Genomic DNA, 23,939 nt, shown 5'->3' on the forward strand with positions numbered 1-23,939 from the left:
GGAGCTTACAATTTGGCCAAGCAGAAAACAAAACAAAACAAAACTGCACAATGAATTCACAAGACAGAGGGGTGCAAGGCCCTCTTGGAGTAGCTAATAGGGTCCTATTTATAGAGGTTGACATGAGGGCCCTCTAGGAGAAAAGTTCTATAAAGAAGGAATGGAATTTGCAAAATGCTCCAAGGCGGAAAAAATAGAAGAAAGGAACTAAAAAAACGATCTGTAGCAAAGGGAACTCGGGGAGGAGGAGCTAGAGTTTGTAAGACATCAGAGGACTTGGTAAGATTTTGGATTTTATCCTAAAAATCCTAATAATTATTTGAAGACTTTCAAGCAGAAAACAGGTCCGATCAGATTTTTACCTTTGGAAGTCACCTCCCCACCCCCCAGCACTCCTTTATTTGGAAAATGGATAAGGGACAAGGCTGGGGGGCAGGGGTATGCTCAGGTGTGGACATGGAGAAAGCAGGATTAGGGCTTTGCCAGGAGGAACCAAGGAAAAGAGAGAGGGGAGAGAGAAGTTAGGGAATTGGTAAGAGGTAGACTACAGTGATATAATGTAGAATAGGCCATCTGGGGAGGGTCAAACACAGAAAGGGTGACAGTGAGAGGCAAATCAGAGGCCCCAGTGGTGGTCCCGATGAGCCAAGGGTTGTCATGTTGGGAGGAGATGAGAGAGCAAGCTGGAAAGAGAGGATGCTGCAGTATGCAAAGATTTTAGAGGCAGAGCCATTTCAGGGATGACAATGTCCAGAATGTGATTTGGCAAAGGAAGAGAAGGGCACTAAGATGAGAAGGTAAAAGGACAGAGTCCATGGAGCTGAAGAGACCCACATCAGTTGGCTCTGAGTCTGTTCCCTGTGAGAAGCAGAGAAGCTCTACCACATGCAGGGTCTTCCTGAATGATAGATTTAGAGCTCATAGAAGGGCTTCAGAAAGATTCCTACATTTTCTCAAGCTTTCCTCCTCCCCCTGCTCCCAAAATGCTTGGCTTGACTAAATAAAAGCAACCATCATCACCCTCATTTAGAAGTCCACAAGCAGTTTACATGAGCTGCTATGCCTAGAGTAACAGTATGGATCATGAGCATAAGAGTTATTGATTACAACTCTGCACCCTCCCATCCCCATGGTCCTAAAGTTTGTGGCTCTGTGGCTGTCTGCTATTCTGCTTGCACAACACATATGATTCCAAATCTGGTCCCTCCTTTAGACTACAAGGTCAAGGGCAGGTCATGATGCTTCCTCCACAGTTCCTAACACCATGTCTGATGTGTAGTAGATGCTCAATAAAGAATGAATGAGAGGAGGCGGGGCAAGATGGCTGTATGTTTTAGTTACTCCTCCAGGAAACTAGGTAGAAAGCCAGGAACTGCGTGGACTGGACACCACAAAGCAATCTGACTTTGGGCATACTTCATACAACACTCATGAAAACGTGGAAATCCTGAGATCAGTGAAATCTGTAAGTTTTTGCGGCCAGGGGACCCGCGCCCCTCCCTGCCAGGCGCAGTCCCGTGGGAGGAGGGGCTGCCAGCTCCGGGAAGAAGAAGGGAGAACTGCAGTGGCAGCCCTTATCGGAAACTCATTCTACTGATCCAAACTCCAACCATAGATAGACTGAGACCAGACACCAGAGAATCTGAGAGCAGCCAGCCCAGCAGAGAGGAGACAGGCATAGAAAAAAAACAACACGAAAAACTCCAAAATAAAAGCAGAGGATTTTTGGAGTTCTGGTGAACATAGAAAGGGGAAGGGCAGAGCTCAGGCCTGGAGGCACATATGCAAATCCCGAAGAAAAGCTGATCTCTCTGCCCTGTGCACCTTTCCTTAATGGCCCTGGTTGCTTTGTCTCTTAGCATTTCAATAACCCATTAGATCTGTGAGGAGGGCCCTTTTTTTTTTTTAATCCTTTTTTCTTTTTCTAAAACAATTACTCTAAGAAGCCCAATACAGAAAGCTTCAAAGACTTGCAATTTGGGCACGTCAAGTAAAGAGCAGAACTAAGAGAGCTCTGAGACAAAACGCAATAATCCAGTGGCTGAGAAAATTCACTAAACACCACAACTTCCCAAGAAAAGGGGGGTGTCCGCTCACAGCCATCATCCTGGTGGACAGGAAACACTCCTGTCCATGGCCAGCCCCATAGCCCAGAGCTGCCCCAGACAACCCAGTGTGACGGAAGTACTTCAAATAACAGGCACACACCACAAAACTGGGCATGGACATTAGCCTTCCCTGCAACCTCAGCTGATTGTCCCAGAGTTGGGAAGGTGGAGCAGTCTGAACTAACAAAGCCCCATTCAGCCATCATTTCAGCAGACTGGGAGCCTCCCCACACAGACCAGCAGCCCAGAACTGCCCTGGGGGGACGGCACTCACCTGTGACATAGCACAGTCATCCCTCAACAGAGGACCCGGGGTGCACAGCCTGGAAGAGGGGCCCACTTGCAAGTCTCAGGAGCCATACGCCAATACCAAGCACTTGTGGGTCAGTGGCAGAGACAAACTGTGGCAGGACTGAACTGAAGGATTAGACTATTGCAGCAGCTTTAAAACTCTAGGATCACCAGGGAGATTTGATTGTTAGGGCCACCCCACCTCCCTGACTGCCCAGAAACACGCCCCATATACAGGGCAGGCAACACCAACTACACACGCAAGCTTGGTACACAAATTGGACCCCACAACACTCACTCCCCCACTCACCAAAAAGGCTAAGCAGGGGAGAACTGGCTTGTGGAGAACAGGTGGCTCGTGGACGCCACCTGCTGGTTAAGTACAGAAAGTGTACTCCACGAAGCTGTAGATCTGATAAATTAGAGATAAGGACTTCAATTGGTCTACAAATCCTAAAAGAACCCTATCAAGTTCAGCAAATGCCACGAGGCCAAAAACAACAGAAAATTATAAAGCATATGAAAAAACCAGACGATATGGATAACCCAAGCCCAAGCACCCAAATCAAAAGATCATAAGAGACACAGCACCTAGAGCAGCTACTCAAAGAACTAAAGACGAACAATGAGACCCTAGTACGGGATACAAAGGAAATCAAGAAGACCCTAGAAGAGCATAAAGAAGACATTGCAAGACTAAATAAAAAAATGGATGATCTTATGAAAATTAAAGAAACTGTTGACCAAATTAAAAAGATTCTGGACACTCATAGTACAAGACTAGAGGAAGTTGAACAACGAATCAGTGACCTGGAAGATGACAGAATGGAAAATGAAAGCATAAAAGAAAGAATGGGGAAAAAAATTGAAAAAATCGAAACGGACCTAAGGGATATGATAGATAATATGAAACGTCCGAATATAAGACTCATTCGTGTCCCAGAAGGGGAAGAAAAGGGTAAAGGTCTAGGAAGAGTATTCAAAGAAATTGTTGGGGAAAACTTCCCAAATCTTCTAAACAACATAAATACACAAATCATAAATGCTCAGCGAACTCCAAATAGAATAAATCCAAATAAACCCACTCCGAGACATATACTGATCACACTGTCAAACACAGAAGAGAAGGAGCAAGTTCTGAAAGCAGCAAGAGAAAAGCAATTCACCACATACAAAGGAAACAGCATAAGACTAAGTAGTGACTACTCAGCAGCCACCATGGAGGCAAGAAGGCAGTGGCACGATATATTTAAAATTCTGAGTGAGAAAAATTTCCAGCCAAGAATACTTTATCCAGCAAAGCTCTCCTTCAAATTTGAGGGAGAGCTTAAATTTTTCACAGACAAACAAATGCTGAGAGAATTTGCTAACAAGAGACCTGCCCTACTGGAGATACTCAAGGGAGCCCTCCAGACAGAGAAACAAAGAAAGGACAGAGAGAGTTGGAGAAAGGTTCAGTACTAAAGAGATTCGGTATCGGTACAATAAAGGATATTAATAGAGAGAGGGGAAAAATATGGCAAACATAAACCAAAGGATAAGATGGCTGATTCACGAAATGCCTTCACGGTTATAACGTTGAATGTAAATGGATTAAACTCCCCAATTAAAAGATATAGATTCGCAGAATGGATCAAAAAAAATGAACCATCAATATGTTGCATACAAGAGACTCATCTTAGACACAGGGACACAAAGAAATTGAAAGTGAAAGGATGGAAAAAAATATTTCATGCAAGCTACAGCCAAAAGAAAGCAGGTGTAGCAATAATAATCTCAGATAAAACAGACTTCAAATGCAGGGATGTTTTGAGAGACAAAGAAGGCCACTACATACTAATAAAAGGGGCAATTCAGCAAGAAGAAATAACAATCGTAAATGTCTATGCACCCAGTCAAGGTGCCACAAAATACATGAGAGAAACACTGGCAAAACTAAAGGAAGCAATTGATGTTTCCACAATAAGTGTGGGAGACTTCAACACATCACTCTCTCCTATAGATAGATCAACCAGACAGAAGACCAATAAGGAAACTGAAAACCTAAACAATCTGATAAATGAATTAGATTTAACAGACATATACAGGACATTACATCCCAAATCACCAGGATACACATACTTTTCTCGTGCTCACGGAACTTTCTCCAGAATAGATCATATGCTGGGACATAAAACAAGCCTCAATAAATTTAAAAAGATTGAAATTATTCAAAGCACATTCTCTGACTACAATGGAATACAAATAGAAGTCAATAACCATCAGAGACTTAGAAAATTCACAAATACCTGGAGGTTAAACAACACACTCCTAAACAATCAGGGGGGTAAAGAAGAAATAGCAAGAGAAATTGCTAAATATATAGAGACGAATGAAAATGAGAACACAACATACCAAAACCTATGGGATGCAGCAAAAGCAGTGCTAAGGGGGAAATTTATAGCACTAAACGCATATATTAAAAAGGAAGAAAGAGCCAAAATCAAAGAACTAATGGATCAACTGAAGAAGCTAGAAAATGAACAGCAAACCAATCCTAAACCAAGTAGAAGAAAAGAAATAACAAGGATTAAAGCAGAAATAAATGACAGAGAGAACAAAAAAACAATAGAGAGGATAAATATCACCAAAAGTTGGATCTTTGAGAAGATCAACAAGATTGACAAGCCCCTAGCTAGACTAACAAAATCAAAAAGAGAGAAGACCCATAGAAACAAAATAATGAATGAAAAAGGTGACATAACTGCAGATGCTGAAGAAATTAAAAAAATTATAAGAGGGTATTATGAACAACTGTATGGCAACAAACTGGATAATGTAGAAGAAATGGACAATTTCCTGGAAACATATGAACAACCTAGACTGACCAGAGAAGAAACAGAAGACCTCAACCAACCCATCACAAGCAAAGAGATCCAATCAGTCATCAAAAATCTTCCCACTAATAAATGCCCAGGGCCAGATGGCTTCACAGGGGAATTCTACCAAACTTTCCAGAAAGAACTGACACCAATCTTACTCAAACTCTTTCAAAACATTGAAGAAAATGGAACACTACCTAACTCATTTTATGAAGCTAACATCAATCTAATACCAAAACCAGGCAAAGATGCTACAAAAAAGGAAAACTACCGGCCAATCTCCCTAATGAATATAGATGCAAAAATCCTCAACAAAATACTTGCAAATTGAATCCAAACACACATTAAAAAAATCATACACCATGACCAAGTGGGGTTCATTCCAGGCATGCAAGGATGCTTCAACATAAGAAAATCAATCAATGTATTACAACACATTAAAAACTCGAAAGGGAAAAATCAAATGATCATCTCAATAGATGCTGAAAAAGCATTTGACAAAATCCAACATCCGTTTTTGATAAAAACACTTCAAAAGGTAGGAATTGAAGGAAACTTCCTCAACATGATAAAGAGCATATATGAAAAACCCACAGCCAGCATAGTACTCAATGGTGAGAGACTGAAAGCCTTCCCTCTAAGATCAGGAACAAGACAAGGATGCCCGCTGTCACCACTGTTATTCAACATTGTGCTGGAAGTGCTAGCCAGGGTAATCAGTCAAGACAAAGAAATAAAAGGCATCCAAATTGGAAAAGAAGTAAAACTGTCGTTGTTTGCAGATGATATGATGTTATATCTAGAAAACCCTGAGAAATCGACGATACAGCTACTAGAGCTAATAAACAAGTTTAGCAAAGTAGCGGGATACAAGATTAATGCACATAAGTCAGTAATGTTTCTATATGCTAGAAATGAACAAACTGAAGAGACACTCAAGAAAAAGATACCATTTTCAATAGCAACGAAAAAAATCAAGTACCTAGGACTAAACTTAACCAAAGATGTAAAAGACCTATACAAAGAAAACTACATAACTCTACTAAAAGAAATAGAAGAGGACCTTAAAAGATGGAAAAATATTCCATGTTCATGGATAGGAAGGCTAAATGTCATTAAGATGTCAATTCTACCCAAACTCATCTACAGATTCAATGCAATCCCAATCAAAATTCCAACAACCTACTTTGCAGACTTGGAAAAGCTAGTTATCAAATTTATTTGGAAAGGGAAGATGCCTCGAATTGCTAAAGACACTCTAAAAAAGAAAAACGAAGTGGGAGGACTTATACTCCCTGACTTTGAAGCTTATTATAAAGCCACCATTGCCAAAACAGCATGGTACTGGCACAAAGATAGACATATAGATCAATGGAATCGAATTGAGAATTCAGAGATAGACCCTCAGATCTATGGCCGACTGATCTTTGATAAGGCCCCCAAAGTCACTGAACTGAGTCATAATGGTCTTTTCAACAAATGGGGCTGGGAGAGTTGGATATCCATATCCAAAAGAATGAAAGAGGACCCCTACCTCACACCCTACACAAAAATTAACTCAAAATGGACCGAAGATCTCAATATAAAAGAAAGTACCATAAAACTCCTAGAAGATAATGTAGGAAAACATCTTCAAGACCTTGTATTAGGCGGCCACTACCTAGACTTTACACCCAAACCACAAGCAAGAAAAGAGAAAATAGATAAATGGGAACTCCTCAAGCTTAGAAGTTCCTGCACCTCAAAGGAATTTCTCAAAAAGGTAAAGAGGCAGCCAACTCAATGGGAAAAAATTTTTGGAAACCATGTATCTGACAAAAGACTGATATCGTGCATATATAAAGAAATCCTACAACTCAATGACAATAGTACAGACAGCCCAATTATAAAATGGGCAAAAGATATGAAAAGACAGTTCTCTGAAGAGGAAATACAAATGGCCAAGAAACACATGAAAAAATGTTCAGCTTCACTAGCTATTAGAGAGATGCAAATTAAGACCACAATGCGATACCATCTAACACCGGTTAGAATGGCTGCCATTAAACAAACAGGAAGCTACAAATGCTGGAGGGGATGTGGAGAAATTGGAACTCTTATTCATTGTTGGTGGGACTGTATAATGGTTCAGCCACTCTGGAAGTCAGTCTGGCAGTTCCTTAGAAAACTAGATATACAGTTACCATTCAATCCAGCGATTGCACTTCTCGGTATATACCCGGAAGATCGGAAAGCAGTGACACGAACAGATATCTGCACGCCAGTGTTCATAGCAGCATTATTCACAATTGCCAAGAGATGGAAACAACCCAAATGTCCTTCAGCAGATGGGTGGGTAAATAAAACGTGGTATATACACACGATGGAATACTACACGGCAGTAAGAAGGAACGATGTCGTGAAACATATGACAACATGGATGAACCTTGACGACATAATGCTGAGCGAAATAAGCCAGGCACAAAAAGAGAAATATTATATGCTACTACTAATGTGAACTTTGAAAAATGTAAAACAAATGGTTTATAATGTAGAATGTAGGGGAACTAGCAGTAGAGAGCAATTAAGGAAGGGGGAACAATAATCCAAGAAGAACAGATAAGCTATTTAACGTTCTGGGGATGCCCAGGAATGACTATGGTCTGTTAATTTCTGATGGATATAGTAGGAACAAGTTCACAGAAATATTGCTATATTATGTAACTTTCTTGGGGTAAAGTAGGAACATGTTGGAAGTTAAGCAATTATCTTAGGTTAGTTGTCTTTTTCTTACTCCCTTGTTATGGTCTCTTTGAAAGGTTCTTTTATTGTATGTTTGTTTTCTTTTTAACTTTTTTTCATACAGTTGATTTAAAAAAGAAGGGAAAGTTAAAAAAAAAAAAAAAAGAAAAACAAGGAAAAAAAAGATGTAGTGCCCCCTTGAGGAGCCTGTGGAGAATGCAGGGGTATTCGCCTACCCCACCTCCATGGTTGCTAACATGACCACAGACATAGGGGACTGGTGGTTTGATGGGTTGAGCCCTCTACCGTAAGTTTTACCCTTGGGAAGACGGTTGCTATAAAGGAGAGGCTAGGCCTCCCTATGGTTGTGCCTAAGAGCCTCCTCCCGAATGCCTCTTTGTTGCTCAGATGTGGCCCTCTCTCTCTAGCTAAGCCAACTTGAAAGGTGAAATCACTGCCCTCCCCACTATGTGGGATCAGACACCCAGGGGAGTGAATCTCCCTGGCAATGTGGAATATGACTCCCAGGGAGGAATGTAGACCCGGCATCGTGGGACGGAGAACATCTTCTTGACCCAAAGGGGGATGTGAAAGGAAATGAAATAAGCTTCAGTGGCAGAGAGATTCCAAAAGGAGCCGAGAGGTCACTCTGGTGGGCACTCTTACGCACACTTTAGACAACCCTTTTTAGGTTCTAAAGAATTGGGGTAGCTGGTGGTGGATACCTGAAACTATCAAACTACAACCCAGAACCCATGAATCTCAAAGACAGTTGTATAAAAATGTAGCTTATGAGGGGTGACAATGGGATTGGGAAAGCCATAAGGACCACACTCCACTTTGTCTAGTTTATGGATGGATGAGTAGAAAAATAGGGGAAGGAAACAAACAGACAAAGGTACCCAGTGTTCTTTTTTACTTCAATTGCTCTTTTTCACTCTAAGTATTATTCTTGTTATTTTTGTGTGTGTGCTAATGAAGGTGTCAGGGATTGATTTAGGTGATGAATGTACAACTATGTAATGGTACTGTATACAATCGAAAGTACGATTTGTTTTGTATGACTGCGTGGTATGTGAATATATCTCAATAAAATGAAGATTAAAAAAAAAAAAAAAGCTATTGCTAATACACAAGACATAAGCGAGCCATTTGAAGTTGTAGATAGGCTCTGTACTGATACCATCTCAAGCCTCTTTTCAAAAACTCGTGTGTGGTCTTTCCCTTTCATAGCAAATAAACTTCATTGTGGGGAAAAAAAAAAAAAAAAAAAAAAAAAGAATGAATGAATCCCAATTATATAAAGTTCAAAACTGGCAAAATTAACTTACGGTACTAAAAGTCAGGACAATGGTTATTCTTGTGGGAGAAGGAATGAAAGGAAGGGGTAGTACTTTTATATTTCTTTATCTAAGCACTGTTTATATGAGCACATTCACTGGAAAACTTCATTGGTCTGTATAACTATGATTTATACACTTTTCTGGTGCATGTATATGTTTTGACAATTTTTAAATGATAAATCAATCAATCAATCAATGATGGAAACTAACTTAGCTTAAACTCGAAATGCTTCCACAATGTGGGGTTCAAACAGCAAGTTAAGGCTAGAGTCAGTAAACATTTTCTGTAAAGGGCGAAGTATGAAATATTTTAGGTTTTGAAGCCAGTCTCTTTCACAACTACTCAAAACACTAGTGCAAAAGCAGCTATATATAATACATAAACGAATAAGCATGATTATATTCCAATAAAACTTTAAGAACGTTGAAATTTGGATTTCATTTAATTTTCACATGCCACAAAATTTAATTATTTTGATTTTTTTTTTCCTCCAACCACTTAAAACTGTAAAAATCATTCTTGGCTCTCCAGACTGTGGGCAGGATTTGACCCACAGGAAGTGGTTTGCCGACCCTGGCACTGAGGGAATGTGCATATAAAACATTTCCTGGTCCTCAAGCACTCTCCTACCTTTGTACGTAGGCAGACACTCCATCTTGTCACCACATGGGTATTTACTGTCCCGAGGTTTGACGGGGTCCACTCGACAGAGAGGGTACGGGTTGTAATCTTGTTTGTATGTCGTGAGCACATCCATATTCTCTTCACTTGGGATGAACTGGTTGGGCTGAGGCAACTTCACTGGTAATATTCTGTGAGGCCCAAAATCTCTCCTGTGAGGAAAAGAAGCATATGCTGTTGGGGTCTTGGCTGGGGAGAGGCTTACTTTTTCCATTCAACTCAATTCCAAAAACGTTTGCTGAGAACTCACTTTCTACCCTAACCCCCATCCCCAACTACTCTTTCTCCTTTATTTCCCACTTGCAAGGAGGGCATCACCATTGCCTTCTTGTAAAAATCAGACCCCCTGATCATCATCTCTGACCCCACCCCCAATCATCATCTCTGACCCCCCAGACAACCATTCACCAAGCACGGCCCACTCACATCATCAGTGTTTCTTTCTCCCTCACTTCAAGCCCTTACCACCTTTCACTTGGATCAGTTTACCACCTGGGCTTCCTGCTTCATTCCCACCACTATTACTTCAATTCCCATCGTGTGGCCAGAACAAACTCTCTAAAACAAAACTCAGATCATTTCACTCCCCAACTTAAAATCTTCCAAAAAAGCCCAAACTTTCTAGCATGAATTATAAGCTTTCTGGGACCTGGCCCCACCTTACTCCCCAACTACCTTCCCCCACCCCACCTCCCAACCACATTGGACAATTGAAAAGGACCTCTCTCCTGTGCCTGCTCTCTCCACCTTCCTTTCCCCTAACCCCTTTGCTGAGGAGCTAACTTCTATTTTTTGGTGCCACTACCTCCTTCTCTATGCTCCCAATTGCTTCTCCTGCTAATATTTATCTCCTCCCTCTACTTGACCTTACAGAAAACCCAGAAGGAAAAACATGTGTATAAATGGAGACACTGAGTCTTTAGCTTCTCTGCTGTCTGGCATCAGCACCCCCATTATTTCAGGGAGTATGAAAACAATGGAATAGAAAAAAGCATCATGGTCTTCACAAAACAAGCAGCAGTCCCTTCCCAGTGCATCCACAGTTATAAAAAGGCCAAGATGTGATTGCAACATCACCAGGAATCACCAGGCAACAGCAGAGCTTAGCTTGGGCTCACATTGCCCACCAGGGCAGTCTCAACTTCCCGATTCTCAATGCAAACTCCTTTAAGCAAACATTTCCCCCCAAGGGCTTCTGCTGCACACAACAGACCACTTTTGCCTGGAACCCATTTATCCAACTGGACAAGGGGCGGGGGGCAGATTATCCCTGATGTTGTTGCCAGAACAGCCTCACCAACGGATGGGGAAGGTTTCCGGACAGGAAAACATTAGGCCCAAACACCAATAAAACCTACTTCCCGGCCCAAATCCGGGACAGCATTACTGGGCCATGCTTGACTAGAAAAGGTAACATGCTCCACTATAGCCCATCTTGCATGAATTATACACATGACTGTCAATAAACCTACACAGGGTCCTGAAAATGCTGTGGGATGGAAGGAGGGAGTTAGGAAGCTGGAGAATTAGTCCCTCTAGGGCTCTAGGGAGGAAATAGGAGATGCTTCAGTTGAACTCCCAGTAACACCCCCTGGGTAGATTTTAAAATATATCTTAGAAGCAATCACAGGCCCTTCAACCCGGGCTCTTTTCCCCAGGGGCCCCACTGTTGGCAAACAGCAAGGGAAAGCTGAGGGACCAGAGGCACCTGGAGGCTGACTGAATAAATCAGGGCATGTAGAGAGAATGAGCTACAAAAGAACCCAAGAGTCAGTTCCACGCGTCTACCCTCCTTAGTGTACAAATACCTTGCTTGGCATCTGTTCAATGCTAAGCCAAATGCAGCCAGAACTAGGAGTGTGGAGCCCCAGGCTGCAGAAAGAAATGGAAATCCACTGAAAACCCTGGTTGAAAACCGGTTCACTGAAAAAGGGCTTTCTGCCAGAAAGTTTCGTTCGGAGGGGAATGCTCTCAAGGGAGGTTGAGGAAGACAAGCAGAGTGGGGTCTGGAGGCAAGCTGAGACCCACGCCCCACGTCAACCCTGTGTTTAACAGAACCCAGTAAAGAGGCTACTCTCTTCACTTCCTATCAGGAAATGCCCAGGGCAAGTGATAAGGAGTAAAGCCGGGTGCCCCGAGTGTTCCCAATACCAGAGAAGTCAGGGCTTTCCAGCCGTGGGCCTGCCCCTCTCAGGGACTCAAACACAGAGGCCATGACATTCTGTTTTGCTGTTACTCCTCCTGAGGGAACACATTTCCTCTCAGAGATGCTACAAGAACCTCCCCTAAAGGGCCACCAGTTCTCGGACAACCAAAGCCTGCTTAAAGCTTTATCTCCTTCCTGCCCCTTCTACAGGAAGAGAGCAGATAAACATCCACAACCAAATTCACCAGCTCATGGACTGTTCTGACGTTGGTTTCTCAAAGGCAAAAGCTAAGGCAGCAAAAACCTGCTCACCAATTGCTAACCCAATTTCCTTTTCCAGTACAAAATTCAAGATCTTTTATGGAAGTGCATCTATGTTGAATTTACTGATCAGATAAAACTAAGGCAAATGATGTTGGAGGAGTGGGGAGAGGAAGATCCACCTTTGAAGACAGGAAAATTTTTAATTTAAAATTTGATCTACTTACACCAAATATATATATATCCTCTATAGCTTAAGAGTAAATTTAATCAGAATTAATGTGTTTCTCATTAGGTTTTTATGTTGAGAACATTCACTGTAACCTATCATTAACCACAACATAACTGCATGTCCCCAATCTCACATAATCTTACAGCCTTTAAGTCCATGTAGAAGAAAAGTCTTTATTTTCATTCTTCCCAGAAATTGTTCAAATTTAGTAGCCTTAAAAAAAAGAGAGAGCATTGGCTCTCCCCTCTCTTCCTATGCTACATTTCCCACTTCTTACGCCCACTGTGACTAAGAACCAAGAAAAAAATATTGGCCAAAGATGTAACCATACTTTCAGAGTTGGTAAATACTATAAAAGTTACATAGTATGGACGACCATGCATTAAACTCCGAGTTAAGTAAAGGTTAAAGTGACCCTGCTGGGAAAGTCAACTTGACTTCAAATCATTTGGCAAAGTGTGACAAGAGTCTGAGAAAAGGAAAGAGGAAGTAAGGAGAGCTAACTAGGGCCAGGAAGCCTGGAAGTCAGATATGGATATTTTCACAGTGACTAAGGGGCCACGCAATATATACACATATACATATAAATATTTACCTATTTCATCTCTGTAAACTTCAGAGTTTGTTAGTGTATTCAAATAATCACAGTAATCAATCATATTAAAATGGAATTACTGACAAAAGAGAAGCTAAGCCTACTAATAATTATGCCTGAGTCACCCCCAGAGAAACTCCTGTTGCTCAGATCAGGCTCCTTTCTCTCAGCCAACTCTGCAAATAAACTCACTACCCTCCCCCATGTGGGACATGACTCCCAGGGGTATAAGTCTCCCTGGAAGTGAGGGACAGGACACCCAGGGGTGTGCCTGGCCTTGGCATCATGGGATTGAGAATGCCAACTTGACCAAAAGGGAGGAAAGAAATGAAACAAAATAAAGTTTTAGTGGCTGAGATATCTCAAATAGGGTCGAGAGGTCAATCTGGAGGTTATTCTTACACATTATATAGATATTCCTTTTTAATTTCTAGCATATTACAATAGCTAGAAGGAAAAACCTGTATCTGTCGAACAGTAATTCAGAAGATTTGATTCTTGATAATTGTATAATTACATAGCTTTTATCATGTGACTGCATGATAGTGAAAAACTGGTGACTGACACTCCCTTTAACCAGTGTATGGGCAGATGAGTAATAAAATAATGACAAAAATATATAAATAATAGGGGGGATAAGGGTATGGGATCGTTTGGGTGTTCTTTTTTATTTCTCTCTTATTTTCTTATTTTTTTTCTTTATTTTGGAGAAATGAAAATGTTTGAAAATTTATTGTGGCGATGAATGCACAACTATATGATGATACTGTGAGCCATTGATTGTATACTTTGGATGGATTATATGGTGTGTGAGTATATCTCAATAAAATTGCATTTTAAAAATGGAATTGATTTTAAGAGGAGCCCCTCCTCCTGCCCAAAGCAAATCTGCTCACTCCTGTCCCAACTTCCTAACCTATAGTTTAACCTCTTCCTCCCTATCATCTCCTGTCTATCAGTATTTACATGTGCTCCAGTCTCTCTCATCTTTAAAGGAAAAACTAAAATAAGATACAACTCTTGCTGGACTCCACTCCTCCCATCTACAAAGAGTTGTCTACAGGTATAGATTCTACTTCCTCACCTCCCACTCACACTCCACCTACCATAATCTGATTCTACTCATTCCTTGCTCCAGCCAAGGCCACTCACTAAGTGCCAACTTGTTCCCAGATCCAATCACTGTTTCTTAGTCCTTAACCTACTGCACCCTCTTAATGGCATTCATTCGCTCTCTCCCCCTTGACTTTGTGATCCCATGCCTCATGGTCTGTTTTCCTTCTCAGTCTCCTCTGTGGGGTTTTGCCCTTTGTCTTTCAAAGGATTTATTTCATCAGTTCCATATATAATTCTAAAACTTTCCAGTGTCAAAATGCACCCTGTAGAGAAACCATCATGTCCTCCCAGGTGAGTTGGAGAGTACATTGAGAAAGATCCCTAGGCTGAACCACAGGGATTGAGTCTTGCCTGTTACCCTGATAGGGCACACCAAGCTCTCTTATCATCACTGTAATAGATGGGATTCCAAGGACATATATCTGAGGTTCAAGTTACACGGTATTTATCTCCTCTACTGTCTCAACTCCTGAATCCTCAATTAAGGCTAAAGCTAACATTTGTCACTACTTCATATACACTCTGGAAAAAATATTAACAGCAACAACAACAACAAAAAACCCACACAATGTGAAATTACTAAAGAGCAACCAAAATAGGCAGATTCTGGAGGAAAGCCAATATGTGGAAGAAGGGAATGGCACTGGGTGTGTCTCTCTGCATAAGTTACATTTGTTTCGCAGCCCCTAGACTGAAGGCAGGCCCCAGTCTGTGCCATGCAGGGCAGCTAAAATGCAAATAGAAAACTTTCCGTCTTTCTTAACTAAAGAACCAGAAGACCAAGTCTGAGGCAATCTTAGGTGCTAGAAAGTGAGTGCAGAAACCTGGAAAGGAGAGAATCAGAGACAGGGAAACCCAAATTCTATGTATATCCTGGGCCCAAATCTCTGGTTGACCCCCAAACCACACAGGCATGGGGCAGACTTCAAGCAACCATGCTAAAGGTAAAGAACTGAACCGAGATTTGAGCTGCTACCTATAACACAGTTGGCATTTTGAGTCCAATCAAGTTAACTGCCTGCTAAAATAAAAAAATAATAATAACTCAACATTTCAGAGGAATGTAAAAGAATTCAAAGTCTCTACAACATAAGATTCATAATGTCCAGGATCAACCAAAAATGCTCAACTTGGTCACAGGAAAATGTGACCCCTTCTCAAATAAAAAAGATCACCAGGGAGACCAGCTCCAAGCTAACCTAGAGGTTGGAATTAGCAGACAAAGATTTTAAAGCAGCTACTTATTTATGCCCAGTGACGAAAAGAAAAAAAATAAGGTCATAATAAATTACGAACGCTCAGCAGAGAAATATAAGCCATATAAAAAGAATCAAATAAAAATTCTAAAACTGAAAAATATATTATCTGGAAAAAAGCATCCACTGGATGGTTGTAATAGCAGAATGCAGATGAGGAAGGAAAGACTCAGTGAATTTGAAGAAAGAGCAGTAGAAATTATCCAATCTGAAGAACAGACAGAAAAAAATGGGTGGATGAACAGCCTCAAGGACAGAGAAGTATTTGAAGAAATAATGGCCAAAATTTCTCCAAATTTAATGAAGTCTACATAATGTCTAAGACAATCCAAAGGCTCCCCATCACTCTGCTGACCATTCCAGGCTCATTCTGCACCACTCCCCCAACCCTCTGGCACTCTCACCTTCTTTTACCATGTTTCCCAATCATACTTCTTCCTGCCTCATGATCTTTACATACACTATTCTCTCTGCCTAGAACACTTTTTTCTCATCCTGTGCCTTTACCTGGCTAATTCCTACTCATCCTTTGGGTCTCAGCAAACATGTCAACCTGAGAAGTCTTCTTGATAACCCCAAGTGCTAGTTAGAGGCTTCTCCCATTTGCTCCTCTAGTACCATGTATTCCCCCATTGTCACACAATAATATTAATATTTACTGAGACCTTAGTAGGTATCAGAAAGCAGTCTAAAATATTCGTAAGTATTTTTTCATGTGATCCTCATAACAACCCTATGAATTAGGCACAGAAAAGCAGAAAGGAATTAGGAATTTGCCAACCACAAAATCATTTTAGTAATGCTAGCAGATGGTAAAATTAAAATTTCAAGTTATATAAAATACTATATCTTTAAACAAAGGCATAAACTAGGCTGAGCTTAAAAGATATTTATACTGAATCCGAGATCACATTCAATTTAAGCCCTAAGTAATGTATATGAAAATATTTTTCTAACTATTACAAGCCTTTGTTAAGCTTTTCAAAGGAAATACTATGACAACAGAGGTAATTTTGCCTCTAATAAATAGCCATATTAATCCAGGTATATAACGCCCTCTAAAATTGCCCAGGCAAGTTCAGTGCTGAGACCTCTTCCCTCAGGAATCCTCAGGCCCAGTCTATGGAGGGGAGTAAGGACATCCCCAGTGATAGCTCTGAGTTGAGGAATCAAGTATGTATTTGGACAGAAAATGTAGAAAATTCAATGGGTAGGGAATAAGCTAAGCTCACTGACAACTTTCTTGCTTCTTTCATGGTTCTTGGAGAGGACACCGAACTCTTTTAGCTCTTCCCTCCCTCCCTCCTTTGTTCGACAAGGAGTCATGCCAGGGATGAAGGAGACTGCTACCAAGTCCCTGCCCTCTGCCTTTCAGTCAAACCCATCGAGTCTGAGCCTGAGTCTATCTTCCTCCCTGCACTTCCATTCCCCCCTACCCACGGCCCCACTCCCTTTAGGATAACGGTCTACCACCATTTGAAGACTCATCTTTTTCTTCTGAGGCTATTCATTTTGCCTATCTTTTGGCAACCGGCTTGGCTAACAGGAATAATGTCCCAAAACAGGGCCCAGGTGCTTTACATGGTGACATGCCTAAGGGCAAATGAGGCTTGAAGTGCAAACCTCTTATTCGTAAGTTGAGCCCAAGTCTATATGAAGTAAAGGCAGGTCCTATGTGAGAGAATTACCAAGAGCTGCAAGAAATGGTTTCACAATAAAAGAGGCTAGAAATCACAAGCATTCTCCCCTCATGGCACCTGCTGTAAATCCCCAAGATTTATGGTCAGTAAGAATTGTGTGCAGCTGTAATCACGTCTCCTGCTGGGATGATAACCTTTCCAGAGACCAGGTGTTTTTTGTGTCTGGACTTAATCACCAAAATCAGCCAAGCCCCGGGCCACATGGCTTTTTCATTCAGCAGGTGGCAGCCCCTGGTCCAGCCTCAGAAACTGAGCAGCGTTTGCCTCTGGATGATGACGTGGAGGGACGTTCTGGGAATAGGCCAGACAGGTGACTCCCCGCACAGAAACGACCGTGAAGACACAGGGCTGGCCCACCCCTCACCCCAGTAGCCTTGGGTGGGACACCTAGGTGGCAGCTTCTCTACATTTCCTGACAGATGGAGAATAAAATTAGGATCCCTATGAAAACTGAGTGCCCAGTAAGGCAGGAACAGGGTAAGAAAGAATGACATTGAGGTACAAGGGAGAGAAGAAATACCCTCTGCTCATTTCCCCTTGATTCTCTTTCTAGAGGAGAAAGGAGAAAACCATTTCTGCCCTTTTTCTCCAAATCCTTGTTCCTGCCACTTTTTTCTTTTAAGGTCCTTAGGATCATTAACAGCTTGTTTTGGAAATTCTTTTGGTATCTGCATTCCTCCAATTTGGCCACATCTTGACACAAATGGTATTTATTGTCACTCTGGCTCTAGCAGGGGCAGAGGGGCTTTCTGGCTGATGTGTTTATTGTTCAAGTGACAAAAAGCAAGGATAATTTAGGACAGGTCAGAGGGTAAGTTTTTGTTTTGCAAAGAGCCAGCAGGAGGAGGGAGGGGGTATAGAGCTATATCGTGGTGCCTCCCAGCTAGAGGATGATTAGGGTTCCTGCCCCAAAGAGAGTGTTTGTTTTCATTCTCTTAAACTTGTGGGTAACAAACAAATAGCATCTTCCAACATCTAGCCCTCAAAGCATCCTTTTCTACATCTCTGGGACAGGAAATACATACCTAAAACAACATTATCTGAAGCCATACTGTGCTCTTGCCTGCAAAGTAGGTATTGATAGATGAGAAAATCAACACCTAGAGGCTGACTGTGATGGATACCATTTCTCAGCATTACTCTTATCCTTTTCTACCAATGACGTGCCTCATATAGATGTGCCTAGGAGTCTTCATTTGTGTTGTCTACAGTTTCTTGAAAAGAAAAATCAAATTTCAGGAACAGTCTACATCCTTTTAGGTCATGTCACCTGTATACTCAGAGTCTAAGGATGCTGTTTTCTTGGCAGAATTAAGCCCCAACTTTAAGGTTCATATTGTTTAATAAGTCACAGGTTGAATAAAAATGGTTGCATAAATTGCAATTTTCAATGGATCAGAACCTAGAGACATTGAGCTTAAACCAAATAATTTATGATAACTGTTTAGCATAAAAATGATCTGGTTCAAGTCAAGCATTAGACACGGCCTTCCCCTCCTCCCATTCTCCAGCTGTCCCTGTCCACTGGCCCAATCAAACCCAGGAATCCCTTGGCCTCTCCTCCCCCTTGCAGGGCCTCTGGGACCGTTACTCTGACATGTACTTCCTGTGGATCTGGAAAGACGGTAGCTTTCAGTAGGAACACTTCATGCCTCCAACCCACATCTCAACAAAGGAGTTCCCATGCCTATCTGAGGAAAAGCTGGAGGCAGAATGAATTAGGGCTGTTCCTGCTTACCCTGGGTCACCTGGGACCTTTACTAGAAAAGCACAAAATTATGAGGTCAAGGCAGAGCAACAGGAAGAAAAGTTACCAGGTCATGAGCACCTGTGATGTACAAGCACCGTGCTGGAAGAATTCACATTCACTATTATCCTGTCTCCACTTCAAGGCAGTCTTGCCCTTTAGAGATGAGGAATGGCAAAGGCGGAGAATGCATCCATCTTTCAGGTCTCATTGGAGGCAAAACTACATAAACTGAGAGCCTGCCCAACTGAACTCAAAGATGCTTCAACTCTACCGCGTCACAGCTCATTACCTGGAGGCCACTAGCAAGTTGCCAATGGCAGATTCTGCCAGAGGCTTGCAATTTGTAGAGCAATCCTGAGAGTGATCAGTCTTCCCCACCCCCCCAATAAAGACACTTCTGTCTCACACAGACATGGATGTAAAGAATCAGATAGAAATCAAGAGCAATTTAAAATGAAAACTCTTCTTTGTTCAGATTTATTGAAGAACATTCATGGGGGCTCCAATTCAACATCACATCGACAGCACTATTTCTCAAATACACATTCTTCTTCTGTTCCCAAGTTCTTTTTTACCATCACCCCAAGGAGGCCAAAACCCCAAGCTCCTTTTCCAGCAGCAGCACCCTTCTTTTCATCCCCTTATTACTATACCTAACCTCCATCCCTTTATTAAGTAGATCGACTTAGTTTCTAACGCCCTGCAAACAAGAATCCTTTCCCTTTAAAAAGGAGTTGGAAAAAAACTGAGCAATCCAATAAATGCAGGATTTTCTTTCAGGGCTAGACTATATTAACATTAAAGCAAAAATACTGTACAGTATTACATTTGTATTGTATATTAGTACCATACATTGCTACATAAATGCTGTACATGCACACATTACGACTATTTCTCCTCACCTCGATGTGCTCAGGCCTTCCATTGGTATGGACCCTTTCTGGTACATAAGCTTGGGCTTGAAGGATTCTCTGGGCAGGTAAGAGTGATAGACAGGATAGTTTTTGGTGTATTCAGAGAGAAGACATGGTTTCTCTGTTTTATCATAAATCTTCGTAGGAAGATGTGGACAGTGATGTCGCCTGTAAAAAACACATGGAGTTAGGTTGGGAGGAATAAGTCCTGTTTGATAATGCAACGCCTCTTCAAAATGTGACCCAGAACAGTAAAGTCATGGATGCATTGCAAACAGGAATTGAACTTTTTTCTTCTTCTAGTAAACTATGTGAAGTGGCTAAGATTAAAGATGATCTATAAATGCAATTGTTTAATCACCAAAATTCTTTGGATCTTAAAATTTCACACATGCATGGCTGATGTTCAGCTGTTAAACATTCAGTACTGCTTGTTTAAATACTGAAATACTTCCAGATCCTAATGGTAAAGATTGCACCACCCCTGCCCCCAGCCGTCTGAGTGCCACCCCAGCTGCTCCAAGCTCTCCTCAGGCTTCTTAATAACTCAGCAACTCTGATCTTAATGCTGAAGTAGCAGGGCCTCCAAGGCTCTGCTTTAGGAGCCCTTAGTGTCCTGTATAATTAACTGGTGCCTAGGACAATATTGCACATCACCCTTGCACACAAGCAGCATCACACATAGCAGAACCAACTCAGTTCTGAGTATACTGAATACCATCAGTTATGTGAAGCCATTTTCACGTTGAAAGATTCTCTGGTTCAGTTAATTCCTTCAGGTCTCACTTCAAGTTCTACCTCCTTAGAAAGGCTTCCCTGCCCATCTTATACCTAGAATATCTACCACCACCACCACTACCATCTCTCTCTCTCCTGATCTTTCTATCCTACCTCACACTCCATTGTTCAGGGAGAGACCTGCCACCCCAGTGCTTGGACAGGATGGAACCTTCACCTTGGTGTTCGGGAAAGGCGTGGTCACTGCATGAGCACTTGAAAGGGTGGGGCTGCCACTCCATCAGGCCCAGAGGACAAAATGTCAATCCACAGATGGCTCTTAGACCTTAAAATCTAATGGCTTCTCCCCCCTACATGGGACCCGACTCCCAGGGGTGTAAATCTCCCTGGCAACGCAGAATATGACTCCCGGGGATGAATGTGGACCCGGCATCGTGGGACTGAGAGTATCTTGTTGACCAAAAGGGGGATGCAAAATGAGACGAAATAGTTATAGTGGCTGAGAGATTTCAAATGGAGTCGAGAGGTCACTCTGGTGGACATTCTTATGCATTATATAGATAACACCTCTTAGGTTTTAATGTATTGGAATAGCTGGAAGTAAATACCTGAAACTACCAAACTCCAACCCAGCAGTCTGGACTCCTGAAGACAATTATATAATAATGTAGATTACAAGGGGTGACAGTGTGATTGTGAAGACCTTGTGGATCACACCCCCTTTATCTAGTGTATGGATGAGTGGAGGAATGGGGATAAAAACTAAAGGACAAATGGGGTGGGATGGGGGGATGATTTGGGTGTTCTTTTTTTCGCTTTTGTTTTTTATTCTTGTTCTGGTTTTCTGATGTAAGGAAAATGTTCAGAGATAGATTGTGGTGATGAACGCATAACTATGTTATCATACTGTGGACAGTGGATTGTATACCATGGATGATTGTATGGTGTGTGAATGTATTTCAATAAAACTGAATTTAATAAAAAAAAATTAAAAAAAAAAATCTAATGGCTTGCTCTGCTGGGTTTCAGAACTGTTTGGGACCCATGACCCCTATTTTTCTTCCAGTTTCCCCCTTCAGGAATGGGAGTGTTTATCTATGCCTGGCCCATCATTGCATTCTGAAAGCAGACAACTTGTTTTCCAAGTTTTACAAATCCACAGACAAGAGGGGAATTGTGCCCCAGGACAGAGCACACCCATGAGCAACTGTGATGAGATTTTTTTTTATTACTATTCATTTTATTGAGATATATTCACATACCACGCAGTCATACAAAACAAATCATACATTTGATTGTTCACAGTACCATTACGTAGTTGAACATTCATTACCAAAATCAATCCCCAACACCCTCATTACCATACACACAAAAATAACCAGAATAATAATTAAAGTGAAAAGGAGCAACTAAAGTAAAACAGAACACTGGGCGCCCTTGTCTGTTTGTTTGTTTGTTTCCTTCCCCCACCTTTCCACTCATCCATCCACAAACTAGACAAACGGGAGTGTGATCCCTATGACCCCCCCAATCCCACTGTCCCCCCTCATAAGCCACATTTTTATACAATTGTCTTCAAGATTCATGGGTTCTGGGTTGTAGTTGAATAGTTTCAGGTATCCACCACTAGCTACCCCAATTCATTAGAACCTAAAAAGGGTTGTCTATATTGTGCATAAGAGTGCCCACCAGAGTGACCTCTCGGCTCCTTTTGGAATCTCTCTGCCACTCAAGCTTATTTCATTTCCTTTCACATCCCCCTTTGGGTCAAGAAGATGTTCTCCGTCCCACGATGCCAGGTCTACATTCCTCCCCGGGAGTCATATTCCACGTTGCCAGGGAGATTCACTCCCCTGGGTGTCTGATCCCACGTAGGGGGGAGGGCAGTGATTTCACCTTTCAAGTTGGCTTAGCTAGAGAGAGAGGGCCACATCTGAGCAACAAAGAGGCATTCGGGAGGAGGCTCTTAGGCACAATTATAGGGAGGCCTAGCCTCTCCTTTGCAGCAACAGTCTTCCCAAGGGCAAATTCCGTGGTAGAGGGCTCAATCCATCAAACCACCAACCCCCTATGTCTGTGGGCATGTTAGCAACCATGTGATGAGATTTTATACTTCGCACTGTTACTGACATGACTTATGGCTTTTAATATGTTGTGATGAAATTAATGTATTTTGCATGTAGAAAGAACATGGCTTTTTGGGGTCCAGAGGATGGACTGTGGTGGCTTGGAGCTACGTACCCCAGAAAAACATGTTCTTAAACTTAAGCCATTCCTGTGGGTGTGAATCAATTATACACAGAGGAACTTTTGATGAAGTTTCTTCAGTTAAGGTGGAGCCCAACTGACTCAGGATGGGTCTTAATCCTATTACAGGAGGCCTTATAGGGAAGGAAGAAGAGAGAAAGCCAGCGGGAGACCCCGAAGCTGAAAGTCAACAAAACTGAGAAGCCACATGCCACATGCATGTTAAAAAGCCAAGAACCAAGGATCACCAGCAGCCAGTCCGAGAAAGCCACGGTCTTCTAGGAGAAAGCATTGCCTTGATGACACCTTGATTTTGGACTTCACCTAGTCTCAAAACCTTTAGTCAATAGATTTCTGTTGTTTAAGCCAACACATTAAACGGTAAATGCTTTAGAAGCCAGGAAACTAAAACAGATACTATCTTTTTCCTGGGCTTTTTGACCTGCCTTCCTAAGACACTGTTAGAGGCATTAAAAGACATGAAAGATATAATTTAAGAAGCTTTCCAAAATCCACTCCAAGCCACAGAGCTGAGCTTGTTTTATGCAGTTCTAATGTTCCCTAGACCTGCTCTCTTTCCTGCCACATCCACTTCTCCAAAATGCTTCCCTTTCAAGGCTAATCTTAATTGCCACCACAACTACCTGTGCTACACACACACACACACACACAAGCTACTGATGATCCCACTACACAGTAAGTGGCTATGACTGTCTCCTCTGAGTGTGCTAGGTGTCATGTCCCTCCATTGTCTGTACTGCCTTGCACAGTCCTCTACCTATAAACTTTCAGGTTAGGGATTATCATAGTTGCAAACAAAACTGTTGATCAGTACAAATGCATAGCAATTCTTCCTGCCACCACCAGGCAACAAGAAGAGTAGATTCTGTGATATAACTGGGACTTCTCAAATAAACCTTCAATTGTCTTTCAGAATCTAACCTATTTGTAAGTACATATCAATGACTCATCTTGCCT

The 23,939-nt window shown here is 41.8% G+C and overlaps 1 protein-coding gene across 2 annotated transcripts in view; it reads right to left on the reverse strand.

The window, feature by feature from the left end:
* SAXO1 (stabilizer of axonemal microtubules 1) overlaps positions 1 to 23,939 on the reverse strand; it is a 132,587-nt gene that overhangs the window by 11,433 nt on the left and 97,215 nt on the right. For both annotated transcript variants that reach the window (XM_037797808.1, XM_037797807.1), the window contains exons 2-3: positions 19,965 to 20,144; positions 9,956 to 10,158 (exon numbers count right to left, since the gene is read on the reverse strand). In XM_037797808.1, the coding sequence (XP_037653736.1) occupies positions 9,956 to 10,158; positions 19,965 to 20,144 (383 nt within the window). The remainder of the gene's footprint in view (positions 1 to 9,955; positions 10,159 to 19,964; positions 20,145 to 23,939) is intronic.

The sequence above is a fragment of the Choloepus didactylus genome, chromosome 10, assembly GCF_015220235.1.
Source record: "Choloepus didactylus isolate mChoDid1 chromosome 10, mChoDid1.pri, whole genome shotgun sequence".
NCBI lineage: Eukaryota > Metazoa > Chordata > Mammalia > Pilosa > Megalonychidae > Choloepus > Choloepus didactylus.